Source organism: Pezoporus wallicus, unplaced genomic scaffold (assembly GCF_028554395.1).
Source record: "Pezoporus wallicus isolate ANWC-B61680 ecotype Strahan unplaced genomic scaffold, APGP_CSIRO_Pwel_v1 scaffold_3294, whole genome shotgun sequence".
NCBI classification, from domain to species: domain Eukaryota; kingdom Metazoa; phylum Chordata; class Aves; order Psittaciformes; family Psittacidae; genus Pezoporus; species Pezoporus wallicus.
In genome coordinates, this window is record NW_026635478.1 from 1340614 (window position 1) to 1357670 (window position 17057).

Here is a 17057-nt window from a genome sequence, read left to right on the forward strand (position 1 = left end):
GCTTCCTGCTTCAGTTGCAGAGAGGTACTTGCTCTTTAGGTGCAGTGAGGCATGAGGGCAGCATGGGGATGCTCTGGGGTGAGCTGCTGCAGCTCCCAGTGACACCGCCATCACTTGGTCCCTGAAAACTCAGGACTCACCTTCGCTCTCTTGCTGGAGGCAGCACAGTCCAGAGAGGGGCAGCTCTGGCCCTGGGAAGCTGCCAGCTTTGCCTGCATAAGCAACTCTTGTCTGTAAGGCTACAGGGGTATTTCTGGAAGAAAAGACTCTTTTGTGGGTGCTGCTGCCAACTCTGATTATAACTGCATTGGTTTTCCTGACACTGATTTTTGTCACACAGGAGGACTGGTCAAGGCATTGCTACTCCTGGAGTCTACTCCAGGAACAAATCCACTCTTCAGGTGGGCAGGGACAGACATCCTATTCCCATTAATTAACTGTCCATTGCACATGTAGTTTTAATGACATCGAAGTAAATGAAGCTAAAAACACGTCAAGCAGGTAAAACTGCTAAGTTTTAAACTGAAATGGAGACATTGGAGGCTCTTGGTCTCCAAGTGTCCCCATAGGAGGAGTCTTGCCCTGCCCTCTCCTGTGCTGGGGGAGGCACGTGCTGCTGCAGCGCGGTGGCCTGGCAGTCAGTGATTAACCCCCTGCCCGGCGAGCTGCTGCCCAGTCTGTGGGTTACGCTGTGACCCACTGGCCACTCATTTCTGGTGCTTGACTTCACTCCACAGCTTGTTTATAGACCTTTTGCCATGGTGCTTATTTCCCACAGCCTTTTTTTCCTCTTTACAGTTTCAAATGTAGGACTGATCTCTGCCATCCCCAGCTTTCTTTTTATGGGTAACCTCTGCAACTCAGCCATCAGGCCTGGGTGGATTCAGGACCTGGCCAGCTTGGAAAATATTTAGGTACAATTCGCTTTATTACGAGAAGAGCTTGCAAGCCTCCCAAAACAAGGGTGAAATGGGATGTCTGGAACCATGTTACTTGGCTTTTTACCAAATGTTAACCCGCCAGAGAGGAAAATAACCCCCGTGGCAGCTTCTGCTTCCCCAGCACCATCTTTACTATCCTCTCTAGTGCAGGCAGGAAGATTGCATTGCCAGTGGAGTAAGCAGTGACACAAGGTGAAGAAGTTGAAATCATATTATATTTATTACATACATGAGATACAAAAACAAATTACCAAAATAGTATAATTTTTTTTTTGTGAGTCCACAGGACTTTGAAAGAAAAATACATACGTAAAGCGGATTGGTAGACTCATGACTTTTCCAGAGTTGTATGTCTTCTTTTTCTTTCCCCTCACACTCATGAACAAAATACACTCTAAGCAATGTGGTTTAAAGATGCTTTACAGAAAAGATACATTTTAGTGCTGAAAACTGCAGTAAACTGTGCTATATTCCATACTGGTGTTAATGAGGAAGTATAATGGCTGTATATATTGCAAACACTAACACAGAGAAAACAAATAAAATGTTCAGTCTTAAATACTAACGCAAAAAATATAACAAACTCCAGGCCCACCACGAATCGCTGGGTTGTGATACGTGAATGTGTGAGTCCTTTCTCTGTATCCTCTCCTTTTCCTGCAGGCAGAGGTTTTCTCCTCTGGCAATTGCATTATTCATCTCAAAGTCTCTTCTTCTTCTCACACTGTAAGCGCAGTCTCGCTGGAGTCCTGCCCGCGGGGTCTAAGTGCTGGTCTGAAGCTGGGACTTCAGTGCAAATACTTTATCTTTCAGATTGCACCCTCAGATACTCTGAGTGGCCAGTGCCAGGCTGGCCGTTCCCTTTATATCATTAATGCCGTTCAACTGGGGGGTCTTCAGGAGTGCTTCTGTTTCAGGGAGTTTTTTTCACGTGCCACCTTCAACCTCTTCTTTCCCCAACACAATTAGACTTCCCGCACTGTGAAGTGGCAGGTAGTAAAGTGCTTTATACAATGAAATATTTACACTAGGGCTAGGTTCATTTCTTAACACTTCAAGGACAAAAGCTCAGAGATGCTGCACCCTCTGGAGCTGGCTCTTTGCAGCCATGTGGTTGGGGTAGAGCTGGCTTCTGCCCTGTGTTGCGCTTGTGCCATGGCAGAGGGATTTGATTCACTCCAGCAGCTCTGTCCTCGCCAGCACCAGCAGAGAATTTAGCCCCCAAAACCTTCAGTGGAGTGACCAGGTTATAAGCAAGTGGCACCCAATTCTCTTTGATGGGAGCCATGTCGTAACCCAAGGGGATGTTTCTGAAGAGTGGTTGTCACAGCCATACTTCTGCCAGTGCCTACCTGCCATTGTGGCCATCGCCTTCCCCACAGCAATCACTGTGAGCCTCTGGAAGTCATTCAGGATCCCCACTGGTGGCACTGGCAGTGGTGCTTTCCTTCTCAGCTGTAGTTCGTGGGCATGCTTTCCCTCTCTAGGGTAGCAGTTTGGGATGATCAGTGGCTTCATAGGAGTTGCTCCAGCATCACACTGTGGTGAGACAAGCGTTGCCCTGCCTTTTGTTTCCCTCAATGTAACCATGAGCTGGGCTCAGGCAAACCCCTGGCAAGGAAGCTACAGGGCGAGTGAATGAACATTGGCCAGGAAGGGTTCAATCAGACAGTGCCTACAACTCTGAATGCCTCGCTACATGTTTTGGCACTATTTTCTTACATTCCAGTTTTCATCCTAGAGGTCTTCTCTCTGCGAAGGCCATTGCATTTTGTGCATAAAGAAATGCCCAAGGCATTTGCACACCTCTAGTTGCAGACTCTTTTCAGAATGTCCAGGACCTTTCTTCCGAGAGCTGACTTCCACTGATGGACAAAACTTTTCATGTTGACAATGAGTCTGCCTGTTCGGACATCCTCGTGTCCCGCCACAAGGTACTCCAAGCCTGTAAACCAGCAAAGCGGTCAGGCACTGCACAGCACTACACTTCAGAGGCCTATTGACAATGCAAGGTCAGCCTGGATATCTAGTCCCATGTAAAAAAGGGACGTATATGAAGAAATATTTATACATATTGATTCTCTCCTATATCTGTATATTTATATCTATGGAAAAATGACCCCTGTGGCACATCTGCCAGTGAGATGGAGTATACAAACCTTGATTTTGTTAGCTTCTAAATATAAATGGAAGCAGAACTCTGGCTGCTGTGCTACCGATTTTTATTCCTTATTTGGGAACTGCTATTACCTTCACTTGGCAGCCACCTGCCTCAGCCTGAATACCTGCCTGGAAATCAGTCAATTCAGTGCATTCCAGTATTGACAGTGTAGGATGGCCCAGTGCTGGTCAGAGTGGCTGGTGGCCCCTTGCAGGCAAAGACATTCCAGACCCTCTCTCATGGAGGGGAGGCGATACTAGATTTGCTGATGTGAATACCCCAGAAAAGCCTGAGGGGGTGGCAGGCACACTGAAAGGAGATGCATTAATTTCTGCCTCGCCAGATGTTTTAGAGACATGACAACAGTGTCTGGTGAACCTTGCCTGGTATCCAGAAGTTGCCAGACTGGGCTGGAGTATGGCCCTGCAATGCCCTGCCACAGGGCTTGCCCCAGCCATCCAGGTCTGCGGCTGGCTTTCAGGGCATGACTTAAAGAATGAATAGAGTCAGGCAAAAACTGCTAAGTGTGGAGATGGCTGGAAGCTTTTGGCTTGAATTAGCTAAAGAAACACTGCCACAGATCCTAACAGCCTAAATGGGCCACAAATGTGCCATAAATGAGGAAAACATGGATGATAATCTCTCCCATGGCAGGATAAGCTCCCAGCCAGGGACAGCTTCTTACTGCAGCAGGAGTGAGATACAGCAAGCATGTGACCCCCCTGTACCCTCCTCTTTGCACTGGTCTGGGGAGCACCATGTGGCAGTACTAACTAGCCTGGGGAGATGGGTCTCCCCCAGCGCTCTCAGTCATCCCACTCCATCTTGGCTGCAGTGGGGAGTCTGCTTGTGTTTTCTTGGGTTTTCATTTTGTAGCTCACAATAAAGAGTGTCCCCTAGTTAAAGGTCAAGCATGTTTTTCTTTAATTCAATACAATTTGTTATCTACTTCATCTGAGGTTTTGGGCACACACATCCTCTCTTCTGCCAAGTAAACACAGGGTATCACCCTTTTCAACATTCATTTTGGTGATGCTAATCCTGCTGTTATTATAACAGTGCTTTTCAAGGGCTCCTAAATCTGTCTCCCTGGAGAGAGAAACATGGCATACACCCACACAGAGCAAGCAAATATTGCTGTGGTTGCTGATTCTGTGAGGTTTTCTGGATTTTCAACCTGATGTTACAGAAGTGTAAAAGTAAAATGAATCAAATGACTGAGATGCCACAAGCCAGGGCTTGAGGCTGCAGGTTTTGTCCTCTGTTGCTGGCAGGCAGTTGTCTGCTTGTTTGTGTCTGTGCTTGGCAAAGCCAAGGAAGAGAAGGGCTGCTGTTTCCTCACAGACAGCTGAGACCTTTAAACCTTTCAGCTCAGTGCCCTCTCAGCAGTCTAACCTGCCTCTGTAGGTGTGTGTGGAGGGGAAGGTGTGCAAGGGTAGTGAATATCCCCTCACAGGAATTGAAGCACATTTATAATCTGAAAACAGCCCATGGAGATTTGATAAATGCTTGGTGTTTCTATTTCTTGCCAGAGACATTAAGAGCCTACCCTTTTTTTGATACCCCTCCAGTGTTGTGAGGCAGAATAAAAATATGTCTTTCTTTCTGTTATTTTTATTTTTGATCTCCTCTGTTTGTGGGAGATGTGATTTCCGTTATAGCTATAAGTCAGGAAATTGTTCTATGTCAGTTCTTTTTTTTTATCTGGCTGTTGTTGGTTTATTCATCTGGAGGTCAAAAGCTCTTACTCTTGAGAGAGGGTTAAATCTGCTAATATAGTATTGCCAAGAAGTCAGAAATGAATGTGGTACCTAAAGAAAATAATGAGATTTGAAAAACTATCTGGGATCCTTTCTTTTCGCGTCTGAAATGATTGAATTGTAAAGATGCACTCAATTGACATTTTCAAGCTTCCCATTAGGACCAAACTTCACAACTTCTTTCTAACATGAAAGCTGAGATTAATTTACACTCACGGGATGCCAGCAGCTGCATTGCAAGACAACCCCAAGCTTTGCAGTGTAAATCATGACAGCTGGCAAGGGAGTAACACCTGATGTGTCAGATGCCTGGACTGTCCCTAAGGACAATTGCACCTCAACACTTCTGCTGGCATCCAAGCAATCTTCATCGATCCTGTGATCACTGCTGTCTTTTCCTCTGCTAGGGAAAATCAGTGAAGTTCCTCTGAAGTTAGTGGAATTGCAAAGCTTGGTGTCAGGTGTGGGCTACCCTGCATGCTCAGTGTTCTGACAGCATTCCTCCAGTTCATATTAAGGCAGCCATATCTGAGCTTTCTTACTTGTGTTTGCATATGGAAAAATAAAACAGCTGTATCAATTTAATTATGGATTTATGGTGTTTTACCAATATCTGAATTCTTACTGCCCTTAAAACAGTAAAGTTCTGTCTAACACTGCTGATTCATCCGACCCTTGCACCTGACAAGACTTCCTGACTACAGCTCTGCAATCACGGCACCTTCCCTTCAAAGCCAAAGGCAGTCCCTCAGGTAGAGATGAAAGAAGACTACAAACACCTCATCAATGAATAATCTTTTTGCATGATCCAGCCTCACAGACAGACCTTTCCTCCCAAAGGAAGCTCCTGGTGCTCCACACATAAGGGATGTCTCAGCACTAAGTTGTCATTTTGATTGGTGATTTCCAAGTAATGTGTGTGCCTGATGGAAAAAAAACCCTTTATCTGAATTGGCTGATAACTGTTGTTTTATCTCGGAGCTGTAAAGAAAGGTGTGTCAGCTGGAGCTTAGCTTTGCTCTACTGAAGAAAACCCTGAGTCTGCATCTCCTTGTCTGTACCGAAGACTGCATGCACTGCTTAGCCACCACTGGTTATAACGCATTTCAGTGAAAGAAGATGAGAAAAAACTGTGAAGCCAAAGCTCTCCTCTCACTTCATAAGAGAATATCTTCCAGATCTTGAAGATGCAAATGAGTATTACTTTCAAAGAGAGTTTAGATTAGAATTTCAGGACAATATGACTCAAATTAAGATTTAAATGTGTTTTTATGGATTAAAATTGGCATTAGTTTTGAAAAGTTATGTCATGGCGCAATGGGCACTTCCCTCCCTCTGGAAACAGACTGAGAGTCATAAAGCTCTGAGACTGTTATTATGCTTCATAAAGAGAATTGTGTGTTTGAAAGTCTGTAGAATGAACCAAGTTTTCTTCTACAAAACTCAGACTTGATGGAGATTGCTGTTGGAATCCAAATGACATAACAGCCTGACACTGGGCTGCAACCTCAGCTCACTGCCATGAGGGGATGGAGAGGTGGGAATGGAATTTGTGTAAATGTGGTGGGGATGTACTGCTCAGGGAGTCAAACCTACCGGGATTGAGAATAGGACAAGTGCAGCCTCTGTTAGTCCATGATTCAGGGTAGAGTGTCCTCTTGCCCCGGAGGATCTTCAGCTTTGTAGATTTTAAGACTTTCTTGATCTTCACATTGACTTCTGCATGGGAGCCCTTGTCATGAGCTGACAAGATCTTTGTCTTGATCACTGGGAAGACACAAATTAAAAACTAGGAATATATAAACTATTTACACTGCTCTTTTTTTTTTTGTCTAATGCAGGTGTCTGGGTGAAGCAATGAGGACTATTAATTAATTACAGTGGAGTTAGCCTGATGCTCCTTGTTGGGGATGCCAGAGTCAACTGCCAGGGGAGTACCTACATCCCCATACCTGTGGGCAGGAATGCTGCTGGTTGGTTTGGTCACGTCCCCTGGACCTGCCATGCGAGCAGCAGGAGAATCCCAATGACCTGATTTTCAAAACTTGTGAGAGCCCCATTTTCCCAAGAGCTCAGAAAAGACTTTGGCTTCCTTAGCACTTGTGGAAATCAAGTGGAAAGCCCTTTAGGGATGGACCTGGAGGCTTTGCTGGCCTTGGCCTGGGCAGGCCAGGCAGCAGGCAGGGGTGTGAGGAGCTGCCCGCATCCCACCCTGGTGAGCACTCTTGCTGCTGGTCCTCCTGCTTTGCATACCTGCTGAATCCAAATGGAGTAGCGGAGACTGAGACATTGGTGGGGACTGAGGCAAAGCATGGAGTATTTTGAGCTCACAGATACCCACAGGCACACTCCTGCTGCCTGTATTCCATCTGCTGAGCCCGTGCACGGTGGAAGCTCAGGGTTCAGGGCCCATACGTGACCCTCCCCCTGACTGTGCTGATGACTACCTTCACTGGTAGGTGTCATGGTATGGTGGTGCTTTATTCAGCTCTGCATGCTAGAAAGCTCAGGGAAAACTCTTCCTGCAGTATGGCCTCCTGAATCTCATGATGAGCCCTATAATTCATCTCTCTCCAGTTCACTGACACCTTTGCGAGTTGAGTGATGAAAGGGTAGGAAGCCTGAGTGCACTTTAGATAAAATTTATGAACTTGGGTTTTTGTGACTTTTTTTCCCTTATCTTTTGCAAGATTAAACACAGTCACTATGGTGGTCAGGGAGCAGTGCAAAGCAGAATCAGACTTTCTGTTAATATTGCTAAGCCAGGGCTATATTTCAACAGCTGGCAGCCCCTTGAACTTTCCTTTGTGGGTTGATCCACAGCCTGCAGAGGCATGGGTTGTCTCTGTGCATTTTCAACTTCAGTGTGAGATGAAACAGGTGCAAGAGACCCCTGGAAGACTGTGAAGGAAGGGAGTGCTGTGCAGAGCATTCCTTGTTCTGCTGCAGTATGAAGGAGGTGATTCACTGGCACACACCAGAGAAGTCTGGGAAACAAACTGCCTCCTCTCATTCATTTAGATCCAATAGACACATGGACAGTATACACCATCCCACTGCAACAGCTGAACTTTGTTGACAGGGGGCAGTTTTCAGTGGCTGGAGGTGTTTCCTCAGCGTAGTGTCTTGTGTGGTGATCACTGTCCATCCTCACATTCAGTGTAATTCAGATTTAGTGATTTCTATACTGTGCTTGGAACATCTGGTCTACAGATGGAGTTTCAGTGACTCATTTTTGGCAACAGTACTTTACAGTTTATCTAGACAACCTCTCAGGGGCATTGACAGCTCTAGTCCTCCCATGATTTTAGCACAAGGGTATTTTGGTAGCAAGAGAGGTGCGTAACAGACCAAGATGTTTTACTCACCTTAACTCGGCACCATGATACCTATATGTTTTGGAAAGGTCGAAGATCTGCCCTTAGACTGAGTAGCCCATGGTTTTGGGCTACTCCCGGGTTTGCCGGAATGGAGCAGTAAACAAAGCAGCACGTCTCATGCTTGACACTCTTGGGCCAACTTGCAGCACCTCATTTTATGTCCCTGCCACCTCATCCGCAACTCACCATAGGTGTACTTCATCGCGCAGAAGACCTTGGGATTCCCTAAAACTTGCTCTTTACATTCGCATTTACCTGGGGAAAGAAAGGAAGCAGCTGTGGATTGTACTCTAAATGACAGGACTTGCAAGAGGTTTTCATGTGGTCCTCAAAGCCCACGCAGAAAAAGCCCAATTTTCATATTCAGACTGAATATACAGTCTTAGTCCAAGGGCAATTATTCCTTGTTTACAATTTGAAGAGAAGGGAAACAGAGGCCTTATTATTTTGCCTTGTTATGCAAATAACACGCATATCTTTCCCTGTGGTATTTTCCACACCGTAATGTACCAGACAAAATATTAAAAGGAAATGTTGCAGAGGTTAAGGCAGATTAATGACTTCCGTGATCTTAGAACAAAGAATAATGTGATATACTTATTTACGTTCAAAATGAAGTTGCCCAGACAAATGATGGAGCTTTCCTCTCAATTAACTCAATTATTGTATCTTTGAGATTTTATCGTGCCGCTTTCTGAAGATGGAGGAAATGACGTTTGCCTGCTTGTATGCAGTAATTGCACTGCACTGTGGGGTCAACCTGCCTTGCAGCAGCCTCACGCTGCACCAATCTCCTCCAGACAATGTCAACAAGAGGGAAACAACTTCCCCAGCTGAAGCCATAGCTGAAATGCTAGGCCATAACTGCATCAGGAGCAGTAATCAATGCCAAAGTTATTGTGGGTATCGGCAAAATAAATTCTGAGTTAGAAACTTCCCAATTACCTGCCAATTACCCCCACCCTCTAAATGATGTTGCTGGCTTGCCAAGCATCTAGTAGTTCTAGCAAACGCAAAGACACATTTAAAATGTAGCCAGCTAAAACATGAGAGTATTCAGCCTTGAAATTCAGAGCTGGGACTGCAAATTCAGGCAGGCAACTCTTGTCCTTCTGACAGCCAAATGCTGGGTGCATGGAGCATCTGCCCAGAGGGTCCTCACACTGATGGGATGAGCCATAAGACTACTCCAACTTGTGGAGGGGAAGGAGGTGGTCACACAGGATTTTAATGGCAGAACATCCATCCCCTCCTACAACTGACAGGGTGCTAATTACACGCTAGTGGAGAAGACGGCATCTGCACTGGCTGCTGGTCGAAGGGATGGGGCAGGGAAACACACGTGAAGCTGCTGTCCTACCGGAGTGCCGGAGCGCTGAGAAGCCCTGCTCGTCCTCCCAGCCCCAGGTGGGCTCGCTCTCATTAAGCACTGCCTGAAAAAGAGGTGCTTCATTGTGCCAGGTCACATCTGAGCTGTTGGAGGGAAAGGGACATGGTCAATTTGGAGCCAGTGGAAAGCAGGGCCTCTACCAACCCATCCAACATGACTGCGCGTCTTGGTGATGTTAAATGGCTGGAGCAGTTTTGCAAAGTGAACAGGTTGAGTATTATCAGACTGGGTCATGAATCCATTTTGGGTTTAAAATAAATTAGAGGGGTTTATATGCTATAAATAACCCCAGTGTGGTAAAAAAGAAGCAACATATAAGATACAGAGGGTGAATTGTTATTAAAATGTACTGTCTTCTAAAGTCAGAGCTTGACTCCAAGTCCAGCACAAGCTGAGTTGCAACAGCAACAGTATTCAGTTTTGGTCTCCTCTCACTCAGATGTCCTTGAGGGCCATATTTTGCTTGTGGAAAGGAAGAAGAACCTGTGAAGGTTATGGAAAACACCCAATACATTAACGCCAGCACCGAGAGACAATAATGTAACATCACTGGTGCCATGCCATGGTGTGCCAGGCACCCAGGTGAACCACAGCCTCAGCTCCTGCTCTGTCCTCAGTTCCTGACCAAACCAATCCCAAATATGGTACATAATGGATATTTTTCAGCTCATGTCCCATACATAAATGGGGTTGGTGTGATGCCATCTCTGGGGTGGAGATCCTGGGGTTAAGGTGAGGCTGGGAGCGGGTGCCCATGCTCCCATGGGATGGAGATCCCAGGAGTACGGTGAGGCTGGGAGTGGATGTCTGGGCCCTCCATCTTACCTGCTGCTGCGGCAGTCACCCGTGTGTGGGTCGCAGCTGCGGGCGCAGTCGCAGGGGCGGCAGCCGTAAGCACCGAAGCCCCAGTAGCCGGGGAGGCAGCGGTCACAGCGGGGCCCTGCCACGCCGGGCTTGCAGGGGCAGTCACCGGTGCTGGGGTCACAGAAGGTGCCAGGGCCCAGGGGCAGAGTGGCCGATCCCAGGGGGTGGCAGGAGCATGCTGTGGGAGAGAGCATCTGTAAGTGCAAAAGCTCTGCAGAACAGAGGTGCAGGAGATGCCTGCAAAAACACTGTCCTGCCAGGGACACCGGTGAGGTTTCTGTGCTTTGTTTTTGACCCTCACCCATATACATCTAAGCAGCCCCCTTCAGAACCTGTATGATTTTCACTTTTTGAGCTATCTTAGTCAACCTACCCTGGTGTCGTGCTATGTTTTGCCAAACAGGCCTTTATTACTTTCCTTATAGCACCCAGACTCCAGTCCAGCCAAATAACCAGGGATGTGCCTGGCTTGCAATGATGTTTAAGCAGCTGTGAGTGCTTCACTGAAAAAATGCATCAGAGTGCAATTGCTTTTAAAGTGGTAACAACTGTCTTGCATCCAGGAGGTTAAAACCCCCTTCAGAACAGTCATTTTAATTGGAGGCTGAGCAAAGAAGTACCCCTCTGTCTCTTTTCTTTTAAAGCCACCAACTAGTAGTTTCTTCACTGAAAGAGTAGTCAGGTGTTGGAACAGGCTGCCCAGGGAATGGTGGAATCACCGTCCCTTGAAGAATACAAAAACTGTGTAGAAGAGGCCCTTGGTGACATGATTTAGTGGTGGACTTCACAGTTCTGGGGTAATGGTTGGACTTTCTGATCTTGAATGTCTTTTCCAACCTGCTTAATTCAATGACTTAAAACCAACCAACCAAACAAACAAGATTGAGGACAACAATGGCTCAGAGATATGCTTTTGGGTACACTCCAGGACATGGGTTTGCCGAGTGCATGTCAGAAATGCCAGCTTCTCTTTTTGCCTCTCCCACAGCTCCTCACAGCAGAACAATGCACTAGAAGCATACAGGGACACACCGGGAGAAATGGCCATTATCACAAATTAGAAAGGATGCCTTAAAACAGGTGGTGTGAAATTTTCCTTGCCTACTGCTTAGGATTTTTCTTTGGCATGAATGCAATTTGCGTCTGTTGTGTGACTGCAGTCTTTTTCTCCCCAGATATGTTAATCTTTTCAAACACCAGAAATATACTTAACAAAAGTGTGATCCAAACCTCTGGACATTTGGCCTGGCCAGCAGGCAGTGTGATTCTTCCCACAGGACCAGTAGCTGGGTGACTCCTGCTCTCCTGCCCTCAGGGTTTGGTTCTCTGACTGGGACATGTTATGATCAGCCTTGAGCATTATGGCAAAACATTCCCTGCTGAAAGCCTTCTGTCTAAAGCTCCATTTACATAAAAATCAGATTTCCTGAGAAAATTTCATTTTGGGGGAAATTTTTCACCAAATTCCAATGCAAATATTTTGAGTTTGCAACCTGAAGGGAATAAAGCAGAAAAGCCACTGCATGCAGCACAACCTTTCTTTCTCTTGAAATACTTATTGCTCTGTGCATATATTTAATTTTGCTCTGACAACATTTTTGTGGTTTCAGGGATTTGACATACCTGGAGTGTCATTTCAAAATATTAAAGGATAGGTTAATATTGGCAGTTAACTTAGAGGCGACTACGATTCCAAAATCTTTGCCAAAGTAATCCTCAATTTTTCCCCACCCTTTCCATTCCCAAACAAATATAATTATATAAAATTAAAAGATTAGAAAGCCTCTTCACAAACTGCATTACTAGCTGCAGGCAGTGAACTCCAGTACCTTTAATAGCATAGTTTTCAGCAGTGTTCGCCTCACATACCATTCTTCTGAAGTCTGTGGAGTGTTTTACACCTGATACATGTAGTCAAATGCTCTTTTCCTACTAGATGGGGTGGGTATTTCTGGCATTCCTTGACCCCTTCAGGGGAAATATCAAGCACTTGAAGCTCTTCTATTCCCCTGCAGTCAGTGAGCTAAACTCAGTGCTCAGAAAGAGATCTGGTCCTGTTTCAGTTGGGATTCAGCTGTTTAACACCCAGCCCCTATTGGGGTTGGAGCTTTTAATGTTTTAGACAATGTTTTCACACAATTTGTTTTCCTAATGGAAAATTTCATGAAAGTGGCAACACTGTGGTGAGGCAAGAATATTAAATTTACAAAGGCTGTTATGAAAAACATAGCAGCAAGCTCATAGGCAATTAAAACAGCACTGAAAAATGAGCATGTTGTTAGCTATATTTTTTAATAAAAGCTTCAAAGAGATGTGCTGCAAAGGCTGGTCATTTCTGTAAGGGCTGAACACCCACATCCATGAACCTTGTCCTTTCTGGCTGTTCCCCTATGAGCTCCCCAAGTCGCCAACCTGCTTTCCATTGGTGGCTGGTGAATTGAAGCTTTTTGGTCTTGTACCTTGGGTGGAGGCTCAAGATGATACTAAATGCCATTAAGCTGGATGTTTTGGGTGGCAAACTTGGAAGACAGTAAATGTTTGTGAGGTGCTGCAGTGGGAACATGCCGAGCAATGCAGAGACATACAGTGCACTTTCATCACTATGCACTGAGCACAGAAATGAGAGTCTAAAGCTCAAATGTTATCTCATTGTACCAACTTTGAAACAGATGCATGAAAATAGGACCAAGTGTGTCCAACTTTGAAACAGATGAAAATGGGACTAAGTGTGTCCATACTGTGGCAATGGCAGGAAGAAAAGACTGCAGGACTGATTATGCAACATTGGCTAGCTGCAGCTACTGCTCCTTCATGGACTGCTGCTCCGAGTGCTGGTTTTAGACTCCATTTTCCTCCTTCCATCCAATCTGCACCTCGCTGTAGCAGAGGTTGTAGGAGACTCCCCCCAGAAAGGCAAGAGGAGCAGCTGAGCAGCAGATAAAGCAGATACAGACAGTGTTGGATGGCACTTTGTGGTGGATACATGGGTGTAGAGTGCAAGACTTTCAGTGCAAGGCTTTGAGATAGTGCCTTTCTCATGTGCTAGTGACAGTGGCCACCCCTCTGCAGAGGCTAGTAGTTTCCATGGCCAAGGGAGCTCCAGTGTGAGAAGGGCTGGCTGGGCACCACTAGCCTGGGTCCAAGACACAGGCTTCATCTTTTTGCTTGCTTTGTGATTTGTAAGCGGCATTGTTTGAATATTCACCACCCTGTAGCACGTAGCATTATTTTGCACATGACTTCCACACACATGTGAAATAACAGCTGCCTGTCCTGGCATGTCATGTGCTGATTGGCATCAAAACCCAGTGAGTGGGACTCCAGAGGAGCTGGATTTCCCCACCCTGGATTGGTGATAGCATCATGGTTTCTTCAGCTGCCTGCTAAACTTTGGAAATGACAAAAATTTACCCTCAAAACCCTACAGTTGAAAAGCAAAAATAAACTCAGCAATTATAAACCCCAATTTATTGTCTGCAATTATACTGTACCTGAGGCTTAAAAATTCATGAGGGATGTAAAGAAAAGGACCGATATGTATGGCAGGGGAAAAGAGTCATCAGATTGCTCTTTTAAATGGCAGAATGTCTTGTTTTATCGGGTACACACCTACTTCTGAGCAAATATTGTATATGCTTTTCACCTGCAAGAATCTTTAAAGTATCCTTAAAGATTATGGCTTAACAACTCCTTTATTTACTTTGACCTTGGTATGTTAAAATTTTCAATATTGCAGTTGAGCAATAATGGTGCCTTGAGCCAGAAGCAAGCAGTCAACACTGTGGCCTTCCCCAAAAGAATAACAAGGCACCATGCACATCCCTTGTTATTGCAGACCATGGCATGGTCCTTGGAAATGTGCCAGGCACAGGCTGTAATTGCTCTTATATAATTTAATTTAACAGTCATTAGTCATTTGCTATGGCCCTGCAAGCTGCTGGGCTCCCCTGTGAGATACTGGGTCCCTGAGTGTAGGGAGCATCCCCTGCAGTGGGAGACCAGAAGGGCAATAGTAAAGGGATCCTAAGGAGGAGAGCATTTGTGAGGGTTTGAAAAGGCCAGAGAGAAAAAATCTGTGTGTTTGTAGCAATATGGTCTCTGAAAGGAGAGCATTCAGATGACCCCTACATTTTTGCGGAACCCTGTTTATGCTGGGGTTATGAGTACTTCATGCTGAGATACTTGAGTACCTCATGCTCTGTAACTCATAAATACAGAAAACCCCCCAACAAAGTACATGCACTTAGTGCAGAAGGTAAATAAATATAGGTGTTTTCACACTGTACTCAAGGCTATCTTACAGTTCTTGTCAAATATATGTTACTTTCGGCCTTTAAATACCAGAGTTCATGGATACAGAGGATAAAGAGGCCGAATTGTTGCATGAAAGACTAACGGAAACAAATTTATAGTCTTTATGTCAGGCATTTTTTTTTTTTGGAAAAATACGTGGAATGCCATGGGCCAGTGATTTAGAGACGAGCGCCGAAAGTCAAGAAGGCCAAGCACTGGCATACGTCAACAGAAATACCCATTAATTATCTCATCTCCACTGCTTCCTCCTGCCCAGAAGGGCTGGGAGGAACTTTTGAATCAAGTCTCCTGGGATTTGGCTAACACAGAGCTAATGGTGTGATGTAATGCCTGACTTCATTAGCACTGGGCTAACTTGCACACAGGCACACGCACACTGTTGGCAGCCTTCTCTTTGAGCTGTGGCTGTTTTGCAGAAATATGTCCCAAGACCTCTGTTTTCATCTGAATTCTGAAGAAGTCTTTGTCCTGCCCAGCCCAGGAGGTGCTATTTGACTTCCTCTTGGACCCTCCTAACAACCTCTGGGCTTGCACTGGGTGTTTCGGCACCAGGAAAACTCTATGATAGGTTCCTTGTGAAACTCCGTCTCCTTGATGGGACATCACAGGAGATGGTGGCCACTCCTACCACCTCCAAAGTGAAGGACATTATTTTTAGGTGTCCAGAAGACTGCACTCAAATCAGTGCCAAAGCCTGACCTGGCTTCAATACTCTCAGAAAAGTGTGTGGTCTTCCCTGGTAGGAGCTGGCACATAAAGAGCATCATGAATTACAGCCCTAGCAAAAATAGCACAACCCCAGTAAAAGCACATTTAGGAGCCTGAGGGTCCCATACAGAATTTATTTCAGTCTTTTCTCCTGTGTTATCTACCAGGAGTTAACTAATCCAGTTGGGTTTTTTTTTAATCAGCAAGGTTGAATCTGTGAGCTAGAAAGAACCCCTCAAGCCTCTACTTTGGATCTAAGTGCAATATTTAAACCTCTTTTTTTACTAATAAAACTCCCAAAGGAAAGGTCATTGCCTAAGTTCTGGCAATAATTATGTAGGAAAAATATCTCTGATGTTTCAGAGGAGAAGACTTGGAACTCTGAGGTACACAAGTAGGTAAAGGAACTTAAAAAAGTCATTAAATTCACTGTTTAAAAATCAAATTTGTGTACATACTACAGCAGTGAAATAATTATTTACGTAAGTAATGGAGAACTGTGGTCAAGGCTGTTTTCATAAAGAGTGTTAGGGCTGTAAAACAGGCAGTTCAGCTGCTGCTGCTCCTCCTTTCAGTAAGTGAAAGGAGAAGAGGAGGACTTCAGTGACAGGCTGAGCTGTCTCATGAGGATCATGCTGAAAGAGGCTGAGAGCTGGGGTTGTTCAGCCTGGAGAAGAGAAAGCTCCAGGGAGACCTTACTGCAGCCTTTCCAGTACCTAAAAAGGGACTACAAGAAAGCTGGAGAAGGACTTTGTACAATGGCCTGTAGTGATTGGACAAAGGGAAATGGTTTTAAACTGAAGGAAGGTAGATTTACATAAGATATTAGGAAGAAGTCTTCAGTATGAAGGTGGTGAGGTGCTGGCACAGGTTGCCAAGAGAAGCTGTGGCTGTCCTATCCAGGGCAGTGTTCAAGGTCAGGTTGGATGGGGCTTGGAGCAACCTGGTCTACTGGAAGGTGTCTGTGCCTGTGGCAGACAAGTTCGAACTAGATGGTGTTTAAGGTCCCTTTCAACCCAAACTATTCTATGATTCTATGATGTGCAGTGAAGGAGTGGGACAAAAGTTGTTCCCCACCTCACCATGCAGACAGAAGTGAAACTTCATATAGCCTCCCAACCTGGAATGCAGCTCCCTACTGCAAAAGGGTTTCTCTTACTTTAAACACAGGTACTTCTCCTTTGAAGGAGAGAGATGTGCTCAGTGTCCCCTCAAATGACACAAGCAGGGTGTCAGTTAGATTTTTTTCTGTCACTCATGAATGTCCTCCTCCAGACTTGGGTCAGTGAGGAGAAATCTGGTGAATCTAGTGGGTGGCTGTATATGCAGAGGGAAGAGCATTCCTTCACCCTATATTTAGCTGACCAGTGTAACGTACTCAGCATGGTTTGGGGATCCGGAGTCCCCCACACTGAGTCACCATCCTCACAGTGGTCCCTGGGGAGCATGGCTTTTAGATTGCTGCTTCTGCTTGGGAAATATTTAATTTCACATGTGTCCAAGTCATTGCCTTTGGCTTGGCCTCCTCCGTGTCATGCC

General features: G+C 45.5%; 1 protein-coding gene across 2 annotated transcripts in view; it reads right to left on the reverse strand.

Moving 5' to 3' along the window:
- Positions 1 to 1142: 1142 nt before the first annotated feature.
- The window catches only part of NTN4 (netrin 4), a 45138-nt gene continuing 29223 nt past the window's right edge, over positions 1143 to 17057 (reverse strand). For both annotated transcript variants that reach the window (XM_057425019.1, XM_057425010.1), the window contains exons 6-10: positions 10458 to 10674; positions 9603 to 9715; positions 8429 to 8497; positions 6459 to 6629; positions 1143 to 2886 (exon numbers count right to left, since the gene is read on the reverse strand). In XM_057425019.1, coding sequence (XP_057281002.1) covers positions 2750 to 2886; positions 6459 to 6629; positions 8429 to 8497; positions 9603 to 9715; positions 10458 to 10674 — 707 coding nt within the window. In that variant the 3' untranslated portion in view covers positions 1143 to 2749. The remainder of the gene's footprint in view (positions 2887 to 6458; positions 6630 to 8428; positions 8498 to 9602; positions 9716 to 10457; positions 10675 to 17057) is intronic.